Raw genomic sequence first — 27,176 nt, 5'->3', positions numbered from 1 at the left:
CCTCAGCGCCTTATTTTACGCTCTGCAGTCTGCTGGTCTCCGCTGTCAGCTGGACAAGTGTTGTTTTTTTCTACCAGAAGTGGAATACTTTGGTCACTGGCTTAGCAAAGATGGCATTTGCACTTCAGGTCGTAATGTCGTGGCCATTGAGGCCCTCCCTCGTCCCAAGGACTTATCGGAACTGCAAGTGTTTCTGGGCAAGGTTACTTATTACTTAAAGTTCTTGCCCCAGGCTGCCTCCATTGCTCAACCCCTCAATTACTTGCGCCGCAAAGGGGTACCTTTTGTTTGGACTCCTGCCTGTGACCAGGCTTTTCTCCGTTTAAAGGCGATGCTGAAGTCCGCACCTTGCCTTACTCCCTTCTCTCCGGACCACCCCTTGGTTGTGGCCACTGATGCATTGGCATACGGCATTGGGGCCGTTACTGCACACCGGGATGCCGATGGCTCTGAACAGCCCATCACTTATGCCTCCAAGACGTTGACCCCGGCGCAACGGAACGTCTCCCAGATTGAAAACGAGGCCCTGGTGATCATGTTCGACGTAAAAAAATCTCATTCCTATCACTTTGGCACAAAGTTCACCCTCCTGACTGACCATAAACCCTTGGTTACACTTTTCGGGCCCCACTATCCCCTTCCCGAGCGGATGGCTCAATGTCTCCAGCACTGGGCACTGTTTTACGTAATTATGCTTACACCATCCGGTATAAGCCCACCGCCCACCATGCTAATGCAGACGCTTTGTCACGTCGCCCAGTGGGCCCCGATTCTGCCTTTGACCAACTGGAGGTCCTCTGCTTTCACATTGATTCCGCCCGCTGGGATGTGCTGGACGGTCTTCCTCTTATGGCTGCTGACGTTACTGTGGCTACCTGCCGCGACCCTGTCTTGCGGCAGGTTCTCAACTACATAGTCCACGGGTGGCCATCCTATGTTACTTGTCGGATGCAGTCCGATTTCAGCCCCTGGCGCCACCTGTCTCACAGGCTCTCTGTGGTCGATGATGTCCTTGTGTTACTTCGGTGCAGATGATGAAAGGGTTGGAGCACCACCGTCATAATCAGCTCCGCCGTCGTGCTGACATGGAACTCCTGCCGCCACCTCTTTCCCTACCTCCTTCGGGTACAGACGTGATCCTCGAGTCACCGTCCCAGCCCCCGGTTGCCATCACTCCACGGGCCTGCCGCCGGCTGTCTCCACCTCCGGGTGGATCGGCAGCTCCCTCCCCTGCCCTGGACTCTGGATCGGCTGTCATGGATACCTTGGGCGTCCCTTCCTCCCCGCCGCTAGCAGTTGATACGCCCAGTTCCTCTTCCCACTGCCGCCCACCTCGGCACCGTCTGGGGCGTTTCCGCCCCTACGTGTAAGTTTGAGGGGGGAGGGATCTGGTACCGCGCACCGCGGAATTTGAATCCGCACCAGACATCATGGACGTTGAAGACCCATAGAGGTCGCTGCACCCTAAGCTGTGGTGGCGCGCACCTCCTGGCCCACTTTTAGTGTGGGGGTGCCACAGTGGAACACGTGGTCCCAGCGGCCAATAGCAGCGTCCCCGCTAAGTATGCAGTTTAACGAGAAAGCTTGATGACCTATTACAAAAAAAACTGCTGCATTTATATTCACATTCAGTATGATGGTGCTAACTGAATATATCTTCACTCAGGCTTTATTCAACTGAAAGTAAAGCCTTTGATCTGAAATCCTCCAAGGCATTTTAAATGCCAGACGTTTTATCCTACTGTGTAAAGGTGATGCAACATGCAGATAGTGTGGCCAAGTAGCACGTACCAGAGATGATATGCTCTTCTCCATCATCGTGCATTAACTGCACCAGACACCAGGACACCCTTGTTACAAGCTGATGAAGAAGAGGACACAGCCTGCTGCACAGCTGCAGTGGGTGAAATGGATGATTTTATGTACGACTAGTGAACATGTCAATGCTTTGCAGTTGCTAAATACGTATGGGAATGTTTCAGTGCTATGTGTCATAGACACTATGACTCCTACAACATATATGAGAGTGTTGTGCAAAAAGTTAAAGCAAATTGGTCAATAGCTTTGAGATTTTTGGCAACAGCTTTTCCACTTTATGTATTATGCATACATTTGTCTATTATGTATACAGTATTAAAACATATATTGCCTATGTCCATCCAAATGCTAGACTGTTGTGCAAAAGTGTGAAGTAAATTGGAGAGGAAATTTTGGGATTTTTGGTAACATCATTTTTCCTTTATATATTACATATATATATTTATGTATTATATATATATATATATTAAAAATATACTCAAAAGAATATTTAGATGAGCATTGGCTCTATAATATAAGATTTGGAGTAAATCAGTCAAGCCCTTTTTGAGACTTTTTGTAAGAACTTTAAATGATGGCTTGTAAGGATGTTGCAGGGTAGGTTGTGCTGAGAAATAATTTTTAAGGAAAAAAATTGATACAAAGTGATGTTTCTGAGTTAATTAGTATTGAAGTAAGCCAATCAGGCCATTGCACATGGAAATTCAAGTGGTACACCAGAGGCAATGTCCACAAATGTATTCTTAATTGTGTTTCTTAAAACTGAACCACGGAGTGAGGATTGAACCAGAACCAAAAGCTGAGCAGTCTCATATGCTGTCATCTGTGCTATGAGAACAGCTGAAACTAATTGTATCTGGCAGGCCATTTGAATTTGCATGCACAGTGACCTGATTGGCTAACTTCAATGTCAATTTAACTTGGAAATGCCACAACACAACGAATTTTTTCTTAACAATTATTTATCGGCACTACCTACCCTGCAACACACTTACAAGCTTTTCATTACTGTTTCTGACCACCATATACAGCTGTACAGTTGAGGACCAAGACACCACTGCAGTGGTAAGTTAAGGTTTGAGTCCTCACCTGGAACAGTTTCAATCTGTTATGTGTCAACACAAAGTGACTTTATACAGCAATTGAATTAAAACAAAAGTTTTGCCAGTTAACGAACAATTATAGCCTGCTATTTAATTTTAATGAACTGAGGTAGCCCCATTACTAATCTGTAGACTGTGTAAACTTTGATTTCACAGTGCTGGAAGCATGACAGTGAGAATTAATGTATTCATAGATGGTCTAGGTAAAAGCTGGTCTTTTTAAGTTCTGAATGTCTATCCTCATTATCTGTGTAACTGATATCTACAACATCGAAAATATTTCATACATTCAGGTTATGTTAAAGATTTTTCATTACTTTACGTGTGTCTTTTAATTGATGTAAAATAAAAATAATTATAAGATATTTTAACTTGCATGAAAGATGGTAACAGCTTTTTTAAAAAAATACTTGATATTGTGATAACTCAGATTCTTTTTTAAGATTAGAGATACAAGTTGGGTAACCTGGGTTTAGAAGAGTAATGCAGAGCTTATGCACACAGTGTGGAATGTACATTAACTCTGAAATGGCCCACGATGTTTGAAGTGCAGAAATTAATGGAAAAAAAAGGGAACCAAATGATAATACCAGGATATACATCTGTAGCATGAAACAAAGTGTAATTAATATCGATAGCATAATCCTCACAGTCAAGAGTTATATTTATCTGGAGTAGATGTAACTGCAAAGGTCACTAGTACAAAGAGAAAGACTTAAACTCCTCTTTTTTTCCAGCAATCTCCAGTTATATTAGCAGGAAATAAAGAGCAGCAAAAAAAATATCTAGGACGCATGGTGGAAGAACCAATTCTTGCAGTAAGTATGGCAAAAGTTTACTATTATCTTACACTTATCTTTTGAAGTTGTCTTAAAATATTTAAAATTGCTCTTATGTTGTTTAATGGATCATGTGTCTGCTTTGGAAGATTAAATTCTCTTGAGTTGCATATTTATCTTGAATTTTTATTCAAAATGTTAACTGAACAAGCAATCTTGCATAAATTAGTTGAGGAACAACAAAACAGTTAATGATTGTATTTCAATATGAGGAAAGTTATGCCCACCCCCCTCCAGCCCCCTTCTGGCCCTAAATACCATGGGCCTTGGTGCTATGACAGGTTTCAACGATATACACACCATAGGTGAAACCACTGTAGAGGGATATCTGTGGAGAGGTCAGACTAACAAATGTTATGGAAAAAAAGAAGAGGGAGTACATGAAGATGAGATGAGAGGTGTGACAGTATAAGAGTAGTTTGATAGTGTACTGAGAGACCCAAGTTGCAACAAGGCAGCTGGTGTAGACAGCATTCTCTCAGAGTAATAGACACCTTTGGAAAAAAACACAGCAAAACTATTCTGCCTAGCATGCAAATTATTTGAGACAGGAAAAATTTTCTCAGACATTCCAGAAGGATGTTAAACTGAAGGTGAGGTAATATTCACAGCTGTCAGTACTTGCCTCTTTGCTACTAGGATTATTACAAGTCATGATCAAAATATTAACCTAAATTATTTATAGAATGATTTGTAGAAGAATTGTGAAAATTGACCTTGTGGAAGACTAGATTTGGTTCTGGAAAAAAGTGGGAACATGTAAATCTATATTCATCCTATGACTTATCTTAGAAGATAATCTAAGGAAGGGCAAACCTACAATTATAGCATATATAGATTAAGAGAGAACCTTTGGTAGTATTGATCACAATAATGTCTCTGAAATTCTGAAGTTAGCGACAATGAAATACAGGGAGCAAAATACTATCGACAACTTGTACAAAAATCACACTGCAGGTATGAGTCAAATGACATGTACGGTTAGCAGTTAATGAGAAGGGAGTGATGCAGGTCTTTAGTGTATCCCTAATTTTCAGTCTGTGTATTGGGCAAGCATCAAAGGAAACTCAGGAGAAACATGGAAAGGGAATTAAAGTCCAGGAAAAGAAGTAAAAATATTGAGGTTTGCTGATGACATTTTAATTCTGTCAGATATTTCAAAGACTTGGAAGATCAGCCAAGAGGAATGAATTATGACTTGAAGATAGGTTACAAAATCAAATTCAACAAAAGCGAAAAAGAGATAAAGGAATATAGTCAGTTTAAATCAGATAATGTTGAGGGTATTAGAATGGGTAATGATAAACTCAAGGCAGCAACAGAGTTTTGTTATTTGTGCAGCAAGATAACTTAAGACACTTTAAGTAAAGAGGACATAAAATGAAAACTGGCATTAGCAAGAAGAGTGTTGCTTAAAAAAAAATTGTTAAGACTGAATATAAATTTAAATGTTAGTGAGATTTTTCTGAAAGTATTGGGAGCGTAAAGTATAAGAAAGTGTAACATGAATAATGAACAATACAGACAAAATAAAGATAGCATACTTTTGTAGCACCACATTTCACAAGTTTCTGAGGATTTGATGGGTAGATTGGATAATTAATGAGGAGGCATTGTGTCAGAAAGGTGGAAAAGGCAATTTATGCCAAGGCTTTAACAAAGGAAGGGCTATATAGATAAGATGCATCTTGAGGCATCAAGGAGAGGTTAATTTGGTAATGAAATCAATAAATCACCCTCAAAAACTATTCTGATGGAAGATCAAAGCCCATTGCTTTTTAATGTGTGAGAAAACAGGGTTCCAAATCTTATGTACAGGGTAACCCTTTTCTCCATTTATAAGGTTGACGGACAGTCAGATTTCAATAGATCTCTTAAAATTATGAAGAGATGAAAATTGCTATTGGGACTATGTTTTATGTCCTTCAGTAAGACAGTGTTCTGCCACCACATTTCTCGAGCACCATTGCCAAAGGCATTTGTTTCAGCCTAACCCATCAGACCTGAATAGTATGAATTGTTTGACTAATGTAAGCTTTCCCATAATGGCAGGGCTTTTTCCTCAATCCCGAGTCATTCTTTACTGAGCTGCGGAACACACTGTTTCTTGTGTGCTAGTCAAAATTATTCTCCCTCATGGCCATACCATAAACATATCATCGACATACCTCCAAACACAAATAGATTTTAAAAATACCATCCTCAGTGCCATGTCCTCAAAGACTTCCATAAATAAATTGGTGACTATTGGGGATGAGCAGCTCCCCATAGCCACTCTATCAGTTTGTTCAAAAATTTTGTCATTGAATAAAACAAGTTTTAATGTCAACATATGGTGACAAAGCTTAGAGATTTTCTCTTCCAGTCTCTTCACCAAATAAAAGCAAGGATTCTTGAAGAGGAACCTGGTAAAAAGTGACACTACATCAAACCTGTCAAGCATTTCCAAGGGACCAAGAAAGAAAAACTTCAATCATTGTATAAAAAACTGTAGAATTGGAAATATGATGTGCACATTTTCTTCTGATATAAGCACCTAGAAAAGATGCTAAATACTTGGCCAAGTTGTAAGTGGGAGCACCCAAATTACTCACATACAACTGAAGTGCAGTCCCTTGATTATGTATGTTAGGCAAACCATATAAATATGGCAGAATGGCAGCACCAGGACGAAGTTTCTAAGCCCATCATAAGGCAATGAGCTGTTCTTCAGGAGTAAGCTGTGCCCTCAAGTAAATGATCCATTTTTACTGAATAACCATTCTGTGAAAGAAGAACCATGGTGCTGCCTTTGTCTGCTGGTAGAATTATTAAATCCTGGTCTTCTCTAATGGACAAAGCTGCTGCCCTTATGAGAGAGGAGATGTTCCTCTGCAGGGATGGTGTCTTTAAGCAAGAGGTCTTGCATACACTGCTTCATTTGTAAGCTCAGTCCTTAGGAAAGCTGGACACTTCTTAGTCAAACACACACATGAATTCAGTGATGGGAACATTTCTTGATGTATGAGCAAAATTTAGGACTTTGTGCTAAAGTGATAGTGTGGCATCATCTGTTCTCAAGCCACAATATCAGATTATGACACCTGTTGATGAACAGTGACTAACCTCTTGAGTAAAGAACTAAAGCCACTGAAACATTGAAGACAGTCTACTGATGGCACTCCTGTGTGCACCGTCTGCTAGTACCCAGGAAGAGCTATGCACCCATTCCCAGGATACACTTAACAGTAATGATGATATCTTCAAGTGCAAGTAAAATAAATCCTTGAATATGTGATCTGGTTATCTGTGAGTAAAATGAATATTCACCTGTGCTTAGGCAAAACTAGCATACTTTTTAATTTTATTGACCATTTTTGTATCAATATAACGAACAAATACTGCAAATGCCACAATGAATGTATTATACCTAAATTTGCAGCTGTACCTCTGAGGTTATATGGTCTACTCAAGGTACACAAGCAAGGCATTCAGTTTTGGCAGATTGTGATTATTTTGGGAGCTCTAACCTAGAATTTGGCCAAGTATTTAGTGTCTGTTCTAGGCTCTTATGTCAGAAAATGTGAACATTATATTTCCAATTCTACACTTTTTATCCAATTGTGAAGTCTTTGTGCCTTGATCCCTTGGATATGCTTGTCAGATTTGGTGTAGCGTCACTTTTTACTCAGGTTGCTCTTCAAAAATCCTTGCAGTTAATTAGTGAAGAAACTGGGTGAGGGAATCTCTTAAGCTTTGTCGCCATGTGCTGACATCAAAGCTTGTTTTATTTAATGACAAATTTTTTGAACAAACTGACAGAGTGGCTATAAGGAGTTCATCCTCAGTGCTATGTCCTCAAAGATTTCCTTAAATAAATTGGTGACTATTGGGGACAATGGTGTTTTTAAAATCTATTTGTTTTTGGAGGTACATCGATGATACATTTGTCTCTCCCATGTGGCCATACCATACTCTTAACCATTTCATAGATCATTTGAATTACCTTCATCCCAGCTTAAAGTTTGTGATGGAGGTTGAAAGGGATGGAAAGATTCCATTTCTAAATGTCCTGGCTTACAGGAAGGATGACGAGACACTGAGACATAGTGTTTACCAAAAGTTCACACAAATCAAGTATTACCTGCATGCATTGATCTCTCATCCATCATTCCAATACAAGGAGTCCTGTGGACTTCGCATCTGAAATGCCATAAGCTCTTCTCACCAGAGAGCTGGACACAAGAGCTGGATCTTGGACTGTCACAGGGTGCATTAGAAGATACATGTGAAGCAATGATATTCCTACTTTTTCAGTGAGTATATCTTTGAAAATAGGAAGAAATTAAAAAAAAAATGCGATATCAAAAGTGTTTTTCATGTGCTAGCCAAGGATAGAGTGCTCCTTGGCTCAGGGATTGAGGAAACCAGTGTGTACAAAATTTCCTGCCATTGTGAGAAAGACTGATGACGATAGATGTTAAGTTCCATAGTGCTCAGAGCCATTTGAACCATTGTGAGAAAATATGAATTGTCTGACCAATGTATAACATTCAGGACTGATGTGTTGAGCACCAGTGCCACAGGCATTTGTTTCAGCCTGAGAAATCTGTGGAAGCAGAACACTGTCTTACCAAAGGACATAATTGTTGTATGAAGAGATGTGAATGGTTGTCCCTGCATGTCGCTATTGGAACTGCGTTTTAAAAGAATTTATTGAAATTTGAGTATCTGACATTGATAAAACAGGATTCCAAATCTTTCTTGCAATGTAGCCTTGTCTTTATTTATAACAGACATTAAAAAACAGCAATCTTTGATTAAACTATCAGAACATTTTTTGATAGCAATTTATCAGTTTTGCTAGCTTTCACCACTGGGGTGCTAAAAGTTCTCTAGTGCTGGAGGGCAGTTATGATGATTTCTTGCACATGTGCTGTTTGCCCTCTCTGGCATATAAAGGAGCCACTGCTCACAGTTTGAATTCAGTTCTGGTGAGTTCATGCACCAGCATGACCATGGAAATATTGTTCAAGATGACTTTGTGGTTCTGCAAGAAGAATATTATGTTGTTATGCTGGGAAAGCCTATGTAGTTACTTTGAGTCTTGTTTTTTTGCCTTAAACAAATAAAGACAAAACAAACAGAAACAAGGATAAGAAATGCATAACTCTTTGATGGAGCACCACAAGATACTTTAATCCAAATTCAGAGAAAAATCTGTAGTCAAGAGTGAACCTCTATTGCAACCAGTATTGTAAAATCGTCCATTCTGTTACTAAACAGCTGAACTCATGCACTACCCTCAAAAAATAAAACACTCCAGTAATAAGGCAAAAACAATTTGGCACATTATTTAAAAAGAAACAAGCAAAAAATAGTGACCCAATTGAAACTGAGCCCCAAGAAAATAGCTTTGGCAGACATTGTGACACTTTCTTATCATTGGCCACCAAATTCAATGATTAATACATCTATAGTTGGTCATTTATTACTGGGTGATATAGCTGCTATTATTGTGAGTATGTAGATTCACTTGTGCACACACTGCACGCACTATCAACACTCATTATTTTGAAAAATACACCCTCAAAGGATCTTGCAAATACCACTAGGTCACTGAAAAGTAGCAATTAGACTTGTTATGACAGTGTTTCCAGTAGAATATCAAAATCTTGTGCTGAATTCATAGCATTATCATCAAGCTTTTTGTTTTACAATCGGACAATGGCTTGGGGAACATTTCCTGACAGACATGGAGGAAAATTATTTTTTTATCATATTGTGAAGGTGTGAAGCACAGTTCAGATGAAGCTGAGTTTTACTGCCATTAACAAAAAATTCCCAGGTCCTTAATTCAAGATGGTTTGCATATCTCCAGTTTTATAGATATGTGTTACTATAGAATATTCAAGTCTAAGGCTTAGAGTACAGTTAGGTACTCTGGGGGGAAGATATTCATCAACCTCCCGCTTAACATAAAGCAAGAAACTGCAAATCCCTAGAAGTCCAAAAGAAAATTAAAAGTTTGCCTCACTAGCATCTCTTTCTACAGATTATCTCAATATCTAGATTGCAGGATTAGAAAGATTTGTTAACTAGTGGTATATGGCAATTAGCAGCATTCACTGTAAAACTGAAAGACTGGAAGACAACTAGTAGTTGTTGTGGTCTTCAGTCCAGAGACTGGTTTGGTGCAGCTCTCCATGCTACTCTATCCTGTGCAAGCTGCTTCATCTCCCAGTACCTACTGCAACCTACATCCTTCTGAATCTGTTTACTGTATTCATCTCTTGGTCTCCCTCTACAATTTTTACCCACCACGCTACCCTCCAATACTAAATTGGTGATCCCTTGATGCCTCAGAATATGTCCTACCAACCAATCCCTTCTTCTAGTCAAGTTGTGCCACAAACTCCTTTTCTCCCCAATTCTATTCAATACCTCTTCATTAGTTATGTGATCTACCCATCTGATCTTCAGCATCCTTCTGTAGCACCACATTTCAAAAGCTTCTATTCTCTTTTTGTCTAAACTATTTATTGTCCATGTTTCACTTCCATACATGGCTACAGTCCATACAAATACTTTCAGAAAAGACCTCCTAACACTTAAATCTATACTCGATGTTAACAAATTTCTCTTCTTCAGAAACACTTTCCTTGCCATTGCCATTCTACATTTTATATCCTCTCTACTCTGACTATCCTCAGTTATTTTACTCCATAAAAAGCAAAACTCATTTACTACTTTAAGCATCTCATTTCCTAATCTAATTCCCTCAGCATCACCCGACTTAATTCGACTACATTCCATTATCCTCGTTTTGCTTTTGTTGATGTTCATCTTACATTATCCTTTCAAGACACTGTCCATTCCGTTCAACTGCTCTTCCAGGTCCTTTGCTGTCTCTCATAAAAACTTTGAGGTTCGCCGATGACATTGTAATTCTATTTATTCTCCATGCATTTTAATACCTACTCCAAATTTTTCTTTTGTTTCCTTTACTGCTTGCTCAATATATAGGCTACAACCCTGTCTCACTCCCTTCCCAACCACTGCTTCCCTTTCATGTCCCTCGACTCTTATAACTGCCATCTGGTTTCTGTACAAATTGTTAATAGCCTTTCGCTCCCTGTATGTTACCCCCGTCACCTTCAGAATTTGAAAGAGAGTATTCCAGTCAACATTGTCAAAAGCTTTCTCTAAGTCTGCAAATCCTAGAAATGTAGGTTTGCCTTTCCTTAATCTATTTTCTAAGATAAGTCGTAGGGTCAGTATTGCCTCACATGTTCCAACATTTCTATGGAATCCAAACTGATCTTCCCCAAGATTGGCTTCTAAGAGTTTTTCCATTCGTCTGTAAAGAATTAATGTTAGTATTTTGCAGTTGTGGCTTATTAAAATGATAGTTCAGCAATTTGCACATCTGTCCACACCTGCTTTCTTTGGGATTGGAATTATTATATTCTTCTTGAAGTCTGAGAGAATTTCGCCTGTCTCATACATCTTGCTCACCAGATGGTAGAGTTTTGTCAGGACTGGGTCTCCCAAGGCCGCCAGTAGTTCCAATGGAATGTTGTCTACTCCGGGGGCCTTATTTCGACTCAGGTCTTTCAGTGCTCTGTCAAACTCTTCACGCAGTATCATATCTCCCATTTCATCTTCATCTACCTCCTCTTCCATTTCCATAATATTGTCCTCAAGAACATCGCCCCTGTATAGACCCTCTATATATTCCTTCCACCTTTCTGCTTTCCCTTCTTTGCTTAGAACTGGGTTTCCATCTGAGCTCTTGATATTCATACAAGTGGTTCTCTTTTCTCCAAAGGTCTCTTTAATCTTCCTGTAGGCAGTATCTACCTTACCCCTAATGAGGTAAGCCTCTACATCCTTACATTTGCCCTCTAGCCATCCCTGCTTAGCCATTTTGCACTTTCTGTCGATCTCATTTTTGAGACGTTTGTATTCCTTTTTGCCTGCTTCATTTACTGCATTTTTATATTTCCTCCTTTCATCAATCAAATTCAATATTTCTTCTGTTACCCAAGGATTTCTATTAGCCCTCACTTTTTTACCTACTTGATCCTCTGCTGCCTTCACTACTTCATCCCTCAAAGCTACCCATTCTTCTTCTACTGTCTTTCCCCCATTCTTGTCAATCGTTCCCTAATGTTCTCCCTGAAACTCACTAAAACCTCTGATTCTGTCAGTTTATCCAGGTCCCATCTCCTTAAATTCCCACCTTTTTGCAGTTTCTTTAGTTTTAATGTACAGTTCGTACAAATAGATTGTGGTCAGAGTCCACATCCGCCCCTCAAAATGTCTTACAATTTAAAACCTGGTTCCTAAATGTCTGTCTTACCATTATATAATCTATCTGATACCTTCTAGTATCTCCAGGCTCCTTCCATGTATACAACCTTCTTTCATGATTCTTGAACCAAGTGTTAGCTATGATTAAGTTATGCTGTGTGCAAAATTCTACCAGGCAGCTTCCTCTTTCATTCCTTACTCCCATTCCATATTTGCCTACTACATTTCAGTCTCTTCCTTTTCCTACTATTGAATTCCAGTCAGCCATGACTATTAAATTTTGCATCTCCCTTCACTACCTGAATAATTTCTTTTATCTCATCATACATTTCATCAATTTCTTCATCATCTGCAGAGCTGGTTGGCATATAAACTTGTACTACTGTAGTAGGCATGGGCTTCATCTCTATCTTGGCCACAATAATGCGTTCACTATTCTGTTTGTAGTAGTTTACCCACACTCCTATTTTTTTTAAATTCATTATTAAACCTACTCCTGCATTACCCCTATTTGAATTGGTATTTATAACCCTGTATTTACCTGACCAAAAGTCTTGTTCCTCCTGCCACCAAACTTCACTAATTCCCACTATATCTAACTTTAACCTATCCATTTCCCTTTTTAAATTTTTCTAACCTACCTGCCCGATTAAGGGATCTGTCATTCCATGCTCCGATCCATAGAACGCCAGTTTTCTTTCTGTTGATAATTATGTTCTCCTGAGTAGTCCCCGCCCGGAGATCCAAATGGGGGACTATTTTACCTCCGGAATATTTTACCCAAGAGTACGCCATCATCATTTAATCATACAGTAAAGCTGCATGCCCTCAGGAAAAATTACGGCTGTAGTTTCCCCTTGATTTCAGCCGTTCGCAATACCAGCACAGCAAGGCCATTTTTGTTAGTGTTACAAGGCCAGATCAGTCAATCATCCAGACTGTTGCCCCTGCAACTACTGAAAAGACTGCTGCCCCTCTTCAGGAACCGCACATTTATCTGGCCTCTCAACAGACACCCCTCCGATGTGGTTGCACCTATGGTATGGCTATCTGTATCATTGAGGCACGCAAGCCTCCCCACCAACGGCAAGGTCCATGGTTCATGGGGTGGGGGAGACAACTAGTATATGCTGTAAATAGAATATGATATTTCAAATTTAAGTAATATTTTCTTCAAAAATACTATTGTAATAAAGCAGACACACTGCCTGGAAAAGTAGCAGTTCACTTGGAAAGATGGCATTGATTTTGATCAGATGATGGTATATGCCAACTGGGGGATAGTAGATGTACCGATAATAGTTTCAACATCATCTGCCAACAGATAGCATATTGGCATAGCTACCAGAGTGCCACCTGTGTCTGCCCTTTAATAACGAATGCTCACAGCCAGAAGGCAAAAGTGTGAAGCAAGCAGGCAACCATGCCAGTGGGACTCATTTGTGCTTCCTATAGCCAACTGAATGATTTTGAAAGGAGTCAAATTGTGGCCTTTCAAGTGATGGAGTGGTCCTTTTGGAGAATTGCCACACAAGTTGGACATACTGTGTCAGTTGTGCAACAATGCTGGTATCAGTAGTCATGTGAACATTCCCACACCCTTAGCTGAGGTTCTGGACATCCACACAGCACAGACACCCACCAGGATCATCACATTGTGAGACAGTAGTGACAGATCATACAAGCCCTCTTCACTATGCTATGGTAGCTGTGAACCCAGACGTGGCAACATGAACTGTTGCAAATCTGTTGTTAGCAGTGAGACAATGGGCAAGTGCACCTCTAGCCGTCTTCCACTCACATTACAGCATCAACATGCATGGCTTGATTGGTGCCATCAGAAGATCACTTGGAAGTTAGAATGATGCACCCTGGTCTTCAGTGATGAAAGGAGATTCTGCCTGCATGCAGAAGATGGTCATTTGTGCATACGACATAGAGCTCATGAACACTGTCTTGGATGAATGTACCTTATGAGACTCACTGGCACCACCGCAGGCCTTATGGTCTGGGTGCAATGTGCTACAACTCTCATTCAACTTTGGTATTTGTGGAGAGGATGCTAAGCAGTGCTCATTATGTGCAGAAATTTGTTAGACCCATTCCTTTGCCATTCTTGCAACAGGAAGGTTATGTGTTGTTCCACGAGCATAATGCTGGCCCACATGCTGCCCATGAAACTCAACGTGCTCTGCAAGATGCAGAGCAACTTCTCTGGCCAGCATGATCTCCGGACACATCCCTAATGGAGCGTGTGTGTGATATGATGGGCCGAAAAGTGACTTGTGTGACTCATCAACCAACAACTCTTACAGAACTACAGGAATAGGTGAAGCAGACGTGACATATTATATCCCAGGATAGTATTTGCCCTACATATGATTGACCAAAAGCCAGAGTTATTGACTGCATTGCTGCCTGTGGAGTTGACCAATGCTGAAACACCCATATTAGTACGTGGCGTAGATACCTGGTACCTCAGAATCATTTGTGCTATTGCTCTGTGAATGTAATAATTTCATGTACTCCATATGCACTGTCATAACAATAAATCTTGAGAGCATTGGAAACCTCTAAAAGGGTGTCCTAATTTTCTTTCCCCTCTGGCAGTGTAGTAAGTCATCAACAACAGGCAAACAGCAGCTACTGGGGGCAGCAGCTATCTCATTAACTAGGTTAAATTTGGCTGTAATTTTTAAGTTACATAATTATGAGTTAGGCCTCATTCTGTGTGTTTTTATGACAAGATAGGCTGATCTACATCTGCACACACTTAGGTGACACAAGTCATAGGATAGTAATGTGCACATATACAGATGGCAGTAGTATCGTATACGCGAAGTAATTCATGTGAAAATGTTTCCGACATGATTATGGCCACACAGTGGGAATGGTAGTTGGAGACAAGTGGATGGGACATTGATTTGGAAATTTTTTGGGGATTCGACTTCTGCAATTCACAGTGTCAGGAGTGTGCCACAAATACCACATTTCAGGCATCTCTCACCACGAAGGCCTTCACTTAATGACTGAAATAACCACAGAAATCAAGCAGTGTTGCTTGTCTGTAAGCACTGAAAATTCCACACAAACATTTGTGCTCTCAAAGTGGGATGTTCGATGAACATATCTATGACCTATGTGAGTGCCTTTGCTAACAACGCATCACCTGTAGCACCTCTCCTTGGCTCACAGCCATATTTCTTGGACTTTAGATGAGTGGAAAACCATGGGCTGGTCAGATGATTCCAAATTTCAGTTGGTAATAGCTGATGTAGGGTTCAAATGTAGCACAGACCCCATGAAGCCATGGACCCAAGTTATCAACAAGGCAATGTCCAAGCTGGTGGTGGCTCCATAATGGTGTGGGCTGTCTTTACATGGAACAGACTGGGTCCTCTGGATGTTTGACTATTTGTTGTTTGGGGTCATAATGTTCATGAATGGCTGCAAATGGTCTCCAAAGGAATTTTTATGGATCACACTGCGCCATGTCATCGGGCCACAGTTATTCACGATTGGTTTGGAGAACATTCTGGATAATTCAAGTGAATGGTTTAGCCACCCACATCACGCAACATGAATCCCATTGAACATTTATGGGACATTACAGAGAGGACTTTTCATGCTCCAAATCATGCACTGGCAAACCTTCACAGTTACAGATGGCTATAGAGCGAGCATGGCTTAGTATTTCTGCAGGGGCGTCCAACAACTTGTTGAGCCCTTGCCACATTGAACTGCTGCTCTACGCCAGGAAAAAAGTCTGACACGATATTAGGAGGTAACCCATGACTTTTGTCACCTCAGTGTACATTTTTCTAGGTTTAGATCAAGCTGCCACTCAACATACTGAATAGAAATTCTGTCTAAGTCATCTTACATCTTTCTGCAGTTTATTCAATCATATGGCTAGGGCCCCCCCCCATTGGGCAGGCCATTCGCTGGATGCCGGTCTTTCAATTTGACGCCACTTCAGTGACCTGCAGTCAATGAGGATGATAGGATGATGATGATGATGATGATGATGATGATGATGATGATGATGATGATGATGATGATGATGACAGCAGAACGCCCAGTCCCTGGGTGGAGAAAATTCCCCGACCCAGCTGGGAATCTAACCCGGGCCCAGAGGATAGACAATCCATCAAGCTGACCATTCGGCTACCGGGGGCAGACAATCTTTCTGCAATGACTTAATAAATTTTCACATACACTAAAGCATTGTCAGCAAACAGTTGCTGATTGCTGCTCACCCTATCTGCCAAATCATATATGTATGTGAAGAATAAGAGTGATCCTATGACAATTCCCTGGGGCTCTAATAATGATACCCTTGTTTCTGATGAACTCATCATCAAGGACAGCATACTAGGTTCCATTACTTAAAATGTCTTCAAGCTGTTCACGTATCTGGGAACCTATTCTGTATGCTCACACCTTTAACTTTCTTGAAAGAGGCATCTTATCAAACACTTTCCAGGAATCTAGGAAAAAGGAATCTGCCCTTTTCTCACATGATACCCTGCAAACCAAGGATGAAGAGCAATTGGCAAACTGATCATGATGCTACCGCTACCACCACCACCACCACCACCACCACCACCACAACAACAACAACAACAACAACAACAATAAAATGCTTGTGCTTCTGTGGAAATATGAACTATCTGATCAAAAATATCCAGACGCCCTGTGTAATTTATTATTAGAGGTCTTGAGAGGTGGATCTGCCAGCATAAAAGGAGGCAGTGAGTATTGTCTTGTCAGCAGAGAAGCAGTAATGGCTGAATGGGTCAATTAGGGGAATTCAATGGCTTTGAACATGGACTAGACATTGGATGCCACCTGAGTAACAGATCCATCAGGGACATTTTAACCATTCTATAGTTGCTGAAGTCATCTACTGGTGGTATTATTAAGTGGAAATGAGAGGGAACAACCACAGCTAAACCAAAAGCAGGCAGTTCTCATGTGCTTATGGACAGGGACCATTGAGAACTGTGGAGGATGGTTGTAAATAATCACACCAAATCAGCAGAAGGAATCAATCATGATTTCCACAGTGCAACCAGCAGTCCACCTATCACAATGATTGTGCATAGGGAGTTAAAAAAGAAAGGAGTTCAGTAGTTGAACAGCTCATTATATGCCACACATTCCTGTAGTCAGTGCTAAGTGACATTTTATGTGGTGTAAACAGTGATGTGACTGATTTGGAGTGCTGAATCACCCACTATGCACTCATTTCCAGCCACTCTATACCCTGTGGTAATCTGTTAAAAGGGTTTGGTTTTGACAAATGCCTAGAGAATATTACCTGCCATCATGTGTGTGGTGTCACTGCCAGACACCACACTTGCTAGGTGGTAGCCTTTGAATCGGCCGCGGTCCGTTAGTATACGTCGGACCCACGTGTCGCCACTTTCAGTGATTGCAGACCGAGCGCCGCCACACGGCAGGTCTAGAGAGACTTCCTAGCACTCGCCCCAGTGGTACAACAGACTCTGCTAGTGATGGTTCACTGACAAAATACGCTCTCATTTGCCGAGACGATAGTTAGAATAGCCTTCAGCTACGTCACTTGCTATGACCTAGCAAGGCGCCATTACCAGTTACTATTGATACTGTGAATAATGTACGGTCAAGAGTGACATTCACCATTAATGGATTAAAGTTAAGTATTCCACCAGCTATGTCCGTTTTTTCTAAATTCTAATTTCCTTGTCCTGTTCCAGACCTCACGCCAGCCTGCGTGAGCTAAAATGTGTGCCTTTCGGCTTCCTCTAGTAACATGGTGTTGGCTCTCCTGCCAACCACAACAATGTGTAGTGCAAACAATGAAGTATGGAGCAGGTGGTGTTACAATATTGGGGTGTTGCTCATGGTGAGGGTGTGATTCCCTTATTGTGCTTACGAAAATGCTAGATGCAGAAGAATATGAACATATTTCAAAACATTGTGTACTGCATGCAGTAGAAAAACAGAGTGCATTGTCATGCTGACACAAGCAGTTCAGAGACAATGACTGTCAAAGTAGTATCTGTAAAGCAGTGGTTTGTGGACAATTGAAATGAACTTTTGGATGAGTAAGTTCATTGACTTCACTCCAGATACCAGTGTCCAGCATCACTACCTTCTCTGGTTTCAGCTCTTTAAGAAGAATGGCCTGCCATCCCTCCTCAAACAGACACATCATTGAAAGTGTCCCCAGCAGCGTTCAGGTTGTCATAAAGGTGAAGGGTGAACACACCCCAAAATAATGTCCACTAATTGACGTCTGGATACTTTTGATCAGGTAGTGTAGATTTACTACCAAACACGAAAATATTTTGGAAGACTGAATGCATAGAATAATGGATGAACAAAGTTAAAGTGATAAGAATTGATAAAATTTTTGTGTGTTAGGTCAGCTGTTTAAGGCTCCTCTTAGTATTGTGTACCTCTTTCTTTAACTGTAAATTAAAAATGTCTATCAAGTGACTTGTTGCAAATATTTATAAAAATTGTCTAGCCTCCAACTTCTCCTCCACCTTTCCACACTGAATTGACCTCTTGCATCAGGATATGCACTGATGAATACAATAGCACACCACAGGTAATCACTAATCTAAGATTTTAATATGCTAAAACATCACACTTCAGATCCTTAATCATGCTACTGATATTAAATCCTTCAAAATATCCATAGATAATTTTTCCACTCCTGTTAATAAATCTTCTGTGAAGGATCTATACCAATATTTTAGATGTTATTTTGAACTTCAAGACTCCAAATGAGGCATAAGTAAAGGAAGTGCACTTCTTGTTTCACTTTTCTTGAGTGGCCCTTAAATAGGGGTTGTTTATCTTGGAGACTACACCACAAACTTGAAGACCCCAAAACAGATTAGCAGATTATCAAATTTCATGGCTAGACTGTTAACATATATCAACTCTGGTCTGACTACTTCTTAAACAGTATTAAAATGTTGCCTTCTGTCATTTGTTTCAGGAACTTGCCAACTGGATCTTTGTTGCATTGATAATCTGTGTAGATTTACTTATCTGTTTTCCTGCTCTAGTGAAGCCTTTATGTAGAGATTTAAGATCTTTATATGATAGACGGTAGTGGCCTTGGTTCCCTGCTTTGTAACACCCTTAAGAATATTTGATTTTCCGACATTTCCTTCTCTACCCACAATCTTAGGATGCTGAGTAGAGTAGAGTAGAGTAGAGTAGAGCAGAAGTTCTCTTGTTACAGCATTCTTCCTCCCCCTTCCACATGTCCAAAATGTGAAATGTGCTTGCAATGTAGAGAGAAAAAATATTACAACTTATTCCATTAAGGAATTTCCCCTTATCAGAACCTTTTTAACAGCACTGTATTGACATTAATCTTCATACTATTGGTCACTGTTACATTTAGGTACCTTTCTGTTCCTGCCTCCATATTTTCACTTCTCTAAACTTTGTACACTTATGTCCTGTGCCATACTTTCTGTCTGAACCCTGCAGTTCTCCATCAGGAGTACCTGTAGTTTTGCTTCCTGTATTGAGTAGTGACAGTGTGTTACCATGTCTCTTCAACTGACAAAATATTTTGCAATCCTTCACCTTTGAAGGGCAAAGCATTTATTTTCTTTCAAATTTATCTAAATATTACCAGTGTTGATATTAATAAATAGATTATTGCCTTTCAGAACTGATATAGAATTTGTGATATTTAATTTTCATTAGGTTTTATTACATTGATTAAATGTTCTTCATGATTTGGAATTTTCATATTTCTATATTTAAGCTATGCTGCCCATTTTATTACATAAAATGTAAAATACACATATAGAACTCTTTACATGCAACTAGGTTTATTTCTAGCAAGAGTCCAACTGTTCAGGGCAGCCTTTGTGATCATAATTTTGACAGATGAAGAACTTAAAAAGAAAATGAAGACATTTATAAGTGCTCTAACTACCTACATTAATACCTTCAGCTTATTTAAGCATAAGTTAAAACTAAATTAAAACATGACAAATATGCATATTCTTTCTTTGTATCGTAATTTGTGTTCATAGAAACTTTCCATGTAGTGCATACCTGCTTTTCGGAAGATAGGCAAGTATTTTTTCTATTGATTTATACTAATTTTCTGTAAATAAACTATAAGAACAATTGTTTATGCTGGTAACTTTTGCCTCTAGTTCTTAAGGTATTGTTTCAAATTATTGTTTATGCCTGAGTGTCCTACTTGGAATGTCATTCACATAATTAATTTCCTGGGGAGCAGGAACAGGAGACTTAAAACTATTTCCTTGATGTTTTCAAAACTTTGTTAAGTCATTGTTGTTAAGTGTAAGTGATTGTTCCTACAGGCGTATTGCGTAACTGAACCTGGTGCAGGATCTGATGTTAATGGCATAAAAACTCGTGCTGAGAAGAAGGGTGATGAATACATAATAAATGGCCAGAAAATGTGGATTACAAATGGTGGTGTGGCTAGTTGGTAAGTGTTTTCTTTTATAGTTATTTGTGCTTGTGTTACTGGGAAATAAGCAACAACATTATTGTAACAAAAGTAGATTAAAAAGTAATTCATTTTTGGCTGAATAATGTAGTTCATTAGTAAAACCAGCTTCCACATTCATAATCTTCTAGTTGCTAATAGTGTAAAGCTGTCCTTATGATTTGAAGTGATAACTGACTGGTTCAGTTGCACAAGTAAGAACAAAGTTGTGTGCATGAACTGAATGTATGGTCCGTAAGGTCATACCCACACATAAATAATACCAGTCATAGAGCTGACCTTTTATAATCTTTTCTATGATAAGTATGTTATACACATACTAATTTGATTGTGAGTTAATTAACTATTTTCACATACCATGGATCACATGTGACAACTCACTGCTGTGTGGTATGCATTGGTAGATTTACAAACAAAATACATATTACCTGTGAAAATGTGACTAAAGTAAAAATACCATTATATAAATGGCCAGCACCTAATCATAATATATAACATTCCTCCATGGGCTCACAGCTGTTTTGTGAATACATGGATGGTGAACATGGGGCCGCAAGCCATTGACTGAGTTAGGAGAGTAGAACTGCAGCATAGGAAAGGAAGAAATAACTACTGCAGACTCTGTCTGCCACCATATGGAGTGGAACATCATCAACAAACATTGGTTCAATGACGCTGAAGCATGACCTCTTATCTTGGCCCCTTCACATCTAACCAGGACACCCTCAAGGTGATGATCCGGTGTTGCTGCAATGGATGTTACTGTCACCTGCCAGAACAAACTAATTCTCTCTTGTTCTGTAATCTGTGTTGATCTCCAAGAAACAGATTTTGCTGATGACCATTCTGTCAGAACTTACTGGCCCCAGAAGAGCTTCTGCAGGAGTCTGTACATTGGTACACACAGTTATCATCAGTGAGTCTATTCCCTCCATACAACACTGGAAGCAATAGCAGTACGAGTACCAATGACTCCAGTAATCATCACTTGTAACACTTATTTGCCTTTAGGCAGGGCACCTCCTTACCTTGAGATCAACAGCTTAATTGAACAACTCCCCCCCCCCCCCTCCCCCCAGCCCGATCCCCCCTCCTCCCTTACCCTGAGCCCTTTTAACCTATATGGAGATTTCAACATGCATCACCCTCTGTGGAGGAGCTCCATTTCATTTGGTAGAGACCTTCTCATTGACCACCTTCTTTCTGGGCTTGATCTGTCACCTCAGTTACAGTATTCCCATCCACTGCTGTGTCACCTATGTCACCTTTTCAGCCATTGACCTTAGAATATCTTCCCTGACCTCATAGATTTGCTACAAAGGTCACTACATGACAATATTTGTGACATTAACCACTTTCAAGTGATCCTGTCACTTCCTTGTCATCGCCCAACAGACCAGTTACTGCACCTCTACTGTCACCTTCACCCCTCTCTGACAGATTGCATCAACAAGGGTGTGAGGGAGATTAATAATGAGCTGATGTTACTTTTGCTACATGTCTGTCCATCTCCCCACTTTTAAGTAACTTCATGCTAAGGCTCACTATCTGATTAATCCTGGACTGCTACTTAGGGTACACCTATAACCTAGTGCTCCCATAAAGTGTAACTAACAGCCAACAGTTAGCACTGCAGTTCTGTGCTTCCCAGTAGTTTCATTCTGTAACAAGTCAGTATGGCTGTGACTTGCAGAGTCAGCAGTGGTCACCCTTTTCTTCACATTATTTAACTTTTTGGGTACAGGTGCACCACAGGGTAACATAAGCAGTATAAAAAATTTCGGAATTAAGTTTCTTTATATGTGTAAGTGTGATGTCAAATAATATTATACTTACTTTAAACTTGGAAACTATAAATGTGTTACTGCAGAAGCTTAAATTACTTATTCTTTTAAAACTGTTACAACGGATAATTGGAAATTTTGGGGAAACTGAATTTTTTTTAGGTGAATAAAATATCTCAAACAGATTTTCAACTTTACCAAGGTGTAGGATATTATTGAAGTACAACGTATGCTCTTTAGTTCAGAATCTGAAGGGCCTTATTCTGAAGTCAATGAAGAAGATCGTGTAACAGAGGTGTCGACATGTCTGACCAGTTACGTCATTCATATTCTAGTGCCAGAAAAACTCATCATTTGCCACTCTGCCTATTTTACAACTTATTAAATATTACCAGATACAATTCTATGCCGAGGACATTGGCTGTACATATGATCAGACAATACATGTTAAGACATTTGGAAAAAACTGACTAAGTAGAGTACTCTGTGAATCCATTAGTCGTATTTTAGATTTGCAATTGTAAAAATAGATGAAAGAATACCAGAATCCATGACAGGGTAGTGTATTTTCTGTCCTAGAGCTCAAGACCAAAAATCTGAGGATAAATGTGATGGTTGTCAAACAGTGATTTATTGTGCCATTAACAAAAATTATGTGCCTCATGTGTTCAGTAGTATGACTTTTCTCTCTAGATTTTTTTTTCCTTTCCTAAAGTATGATTTAAGTGTTTATTACACTACTTTGATAAAAAATATTTCAATTTTCTTATATCTGAGATACACGAGTAGTTCATGGTACTGTCTGAGAGCATCACCTGAATTTGCATCTAGTACTCTTGTAACATTTTTCTCTGTTGCTTTTGTACTTTCTTCATAGGAAGTCGTTTTTGTTAAATAAATGTGTTAAGCTCTTTGTGTGTTGTTTGTCAACAATCAGATGAGTGCAGTGTTTACACTGTTTGTTATAATTACTTTTAAAGGATCAGGTTCGCAATCAAAACTTAGGATAAAAATAAACTTAGTGGATACAAACCTACTGATAAAATTACGTGTAGCATTTCAGCATTAAAATGAAGAAGAAGGAATGCTGTGGCTCCTCCTTGAGAATGTATGCCTTTTAATCACAGTTGTGTGGCAAGCTAAGTAGTCTTCTGAGTTACTGAAGATCAACAGCTGTTCTGGCTCTCTCTCTCTCTTCAGAATAGTATTTGTGCCAATGCGGCAGACCATTCTGAACACCGTGGGGTCCTCTCTGTGACAGTGCTGGCAACCTCTTCTCACCTGGCTATCTTTCCAACATATAAAGAAGTTGAATACATCTCCCTGCACTTGAACACCCCCCCCCCCCCCTCCCAAATTATGTTATGAAATTTTTACTGATTGGGAACTGCTTTAGGCTCTTGAGTCATCACACAGTGCATCCCCAGGCCCTGATTTGATTCACAATCAGATGATCCAACATCCGAATGTTGCTAAAAGGCTCCATCTACTCATTGTCTTCAACCATGTTTGCCTGGTGTAAGGTTTGGAATGCTGATACTGTTTTGCCATAGCAAAGAGCAAACAGCTTCTGGCCAAAGACCAAATGTCCATCAATAAGTATGGACTACTTAACCCGACCAACATGCTCTGAAAACTGCTTGAAAGGATGGTTGCCTGACAATTGTGATGGATTCTTGAATTATGGGGCTCTTTGTACCCCTATCAGTGTGGTCACAGAGTGACAATCCACAACCTACCATCTGTTTAGGCTGAAGTCAGAAATCCGGCAGGCTTTTTCTATATACCAATACTTCATTGCAGTCTTTTTTGACCTACATAAGGCATACAATGCTGCTTGATGCCATCACTGTTTATCTATAATGCATGATTGGGGCTTTTGAGAGAATTTGACAATTTTCATTCCACCGGTTGTTTCAGGTTAATTAACAATCAGTAGAGTGGTATCACATAATTTTGAAATTTTTTTACTATAAGCTTTCAACTCCAGCTTACCTATAACAATGTTAGGCTGTCTGCAGCGACCTTGGTAAATTGTGGAAAAAATTAACTCCTCCTAATTTTTTCCTTTGAGATATTCACTGATTTTGTCGTCACCCGATTCTGCATTTTCATCATTTATGTCAGAATTGTCTTCATTTTCAGATAGATGATTTGCTTCTTCAGTGTCAGGTGGTGATAATGATGTACTGACCAAATGTTCAAAGATATCTTTATCATCACCACCTGAATTTGCATCTAGTACTCTTGTAACATTTTTCTCTGTTGCTTTTGTACTTTCTTCATAGGAAGTCGTTTTTGTTAAATAAATGTGTTAAGCTCTTTGTGTGTTGTTTCTCAACAATCAGATGAGTGCAGTGTTTACAAACCTGATCCTTTAAAAGTAATTAGAGCAATCAAAACTTAGGATAAAAATAAACTTAGTGGATACAAACTGGTCCACAGTTATTTTTATCATTGCATGTAAATATAAGTTTGATCATATGTATGCCTATGTAACAATAACTCTTTAAATTATGAATACACAAACTGCTTAAAAATTTCTTCCAGAGAATCTATTAATAAATTAAGAAAATATATGGCTTGAGTATAATACAATCCTACTTCTTAAATCAATAACCTTGATGTATGAATATTGTTTGCTATTTTTATTCCTAGTGTGATGTATATGTACACTACCACAGTTTTCAAATTTAATTGGTTTTCCACAACACACTGCATAAGTGAGCAAATGTAATGTGATGCTGTTGTTGGTATACCTAGTTTTTTCAACAGTTACCTACAATGTTAAAAGACAGTGACCAGATATTATCTGTACATCACATTTCTGTACAGTGAATACCTGTTGTCTGTGTGTGGCATTGCTTTAGAAAGTTATTCAATACGGCATCAATAAGTGCAAGAATGAAAAGTTAGCTGGCCTCCTGTTCCTTATATTTCCAAAATCAGCAACTACAGTACTAAAAGGTGCTGATATTGATCATTAGAAGATATCTGTAATTGGTAATTTCTAATTGAACTGATGGTTTTTGTGGAGGATAGTCTCTATCATGTCACTGCAAATGAGAGATGTTCCTGACTTTCAATAATGTCAGTAACAGTGGGCATTATTTGTAAAAAGGAAACTAGAAGTGAAAATCTTAGAGCTGGTAGAGCTAATGTAAGTAAAAAAGACCAATATGAAAAGAAAGAGATAAGGTCATGCAATTTGGTGTTTTAGCCCAAAGTGTATTATGGTTCACAAGGGCCACCTTTTATTGTATGAAAATTTAGGTTATGATGAATGAAGTGCCATCCATCTGCAGCAATTTATTAGATGTATACTGAGAGTTTGCAATTAATCTTAGATTGACAAAAGAACAGAAAATTAAACAGAATTCCATCATATACCACCCACCTTTCAAACAGTTCAGCATGTATTTCAGCAAGAGAACTCCAAACCAGATGTGATGAAAAATGCATAAGGTGTGTTCTCAGAATAATGAGTCTGTTTCTTTGCAAATTTTTGACATGTTGTCTATTAGATATGTGTAGTGAATGATTTGTTGACAACTCATTGAATACCATCCTTCTGCAACTGCTGCTGTGATATTTAATTCAAACTTTATAATGGAAATTACCCAACAGCTCTCTTTGGTGCCATGCCATGGCACTAAACAAAGTAGCACAATGATAAGACACTGCACTCACATTCAGAATGGTATCAATTCCAGTTCCCTACCAACCATGCAGATTGTTTACTGTGATTTCCTACATTTTTTAAGGCTAATGCTAAGATGGTTCCTTTGAAAAGGACATAGCCAATTTTATTCTCCTTTCTTTCCTGATCTGACTTTGTGCTCTGTCCCTAATAATGTTCATAGGTTGCCAGATGCTCATCTTGCCTCCTTCCTTTCTATGCCATGGCATTTACAGACTGATTGCAGCATTGGGGGCTTCATACCATACCAAATCCATAGAGATTATATATAGGCCGGTAAAGTACCGTATCATGAAACATAGTCTCAGTTTTTAAAGTTCATTATGGTCTCTGAAGAAATTCAAGTGAATTGTGTTTTGTAGAATTTATTTTTAGGTTTCTGCAGTTCTACCTCAGTTATATGAAATGTGAATTTCCTTAGGTACTTCGTTCTTGCTCGAACTGATCCTGACCCGAAAGCACCTGCTAGCAAGGCATTCACAGGTTTCATTGTGGACAGAGACACACCCGGTGTGACCCCTGGGAGAAAGGTAAAAAGAAAAGTTTTAAAAAGTTATCCCCGTTTCATATTGTTTCAAGTTTTAGTGGTATCAGTGAATGCACAGGGTAGCTACTGTACTTTTTGATTTCTTATATTTCTGTTTGATAGTCTCTCATATAACTATCTTGTTCTGAATTAAATGTGAATTGCTATATTAACATGTAACATTTACTTTTTTCCATTTTTTAAATGTGATTTCTAAGTGTACTTTATGTGTAAGACATAATGCCTTCGAGTCTACCATGTAACACACAGTAATGTCAACAAATACAACAATTTTTAAAAATGAAGTGAAATTACAGCCTATAATTTTAAGTTATTTTGTATCAATTACAGAACTGGATACTGTAAATAAAATTTAAGTCATAAAATGAGAAATGAGAAAATAGCTACTGATGTTATAAAAATGATTAGGTTTGTGAAAAATTAAAAACTGTATTTGCCTTCAGCCTGGTTGAACCACATCATTGGAAGGTAACATTAGTATTCGTTTCCATTTAATTTTATTTGCAGTGTCTGGTGATGGCTGTATTTCAAAACATGTTGTGTGATAGAAATGAAGTAAGTTGTGGGTGCAATGCAGATGTAAA

The 27,176-nt window shown here is 39.2% G+C and overlaps 1 protein-coding gene across 1 annotated transcript in view; it reads left to right on the top strand.

The window, feature by feature from the left end:
* The window catches only part of LOC126248070 (probable medium-chain specific acyl-CoA dehydrogenase, mitochondrial), a 209,362-nt gene that overhangs the window by 83,760 nt on the left and 98,426 nt on the right, over positions 1 to 27,176 (top strand). The window contains exons 5-7 of the mRNA XM_049948721.1: positions 3,659 to 3,739; positions 20,410 to 20,540; positions 26,467 to 26,575. Of these exons, the coding sequence (XP_049804678.1) occupies positions 3,659 to 3,739; positions 20,410 to 20,540; positions 26,467 to 26,575 (321 nt within the window). The remainder of the gene's footprint in view (positions 1 to 3,658; positions 3,740 to 20,409; positions 20,541 to 26,466; positions 26,576 to 27,176) is intronic.

The sequence above is a fragment of the Schistocerca nitens genome, chromosome 3 (assembly GCF_023898315.1).
Source record: "Schistocerca nitens isolate TAMUIC-IGC-003100 chromosome 3, iqSchNite1.1, whole genome shotgun sequence".
Taxonomy (NCBI): Eukaryota; Metazoa; Arthropoda; class Insecta; order Orthoptera; family Acrididae; genus Schistocerca; species Schistocerca nitens.
This window is presented reverse-complemented; position numbering and strand designations above follow the sequence as displayed.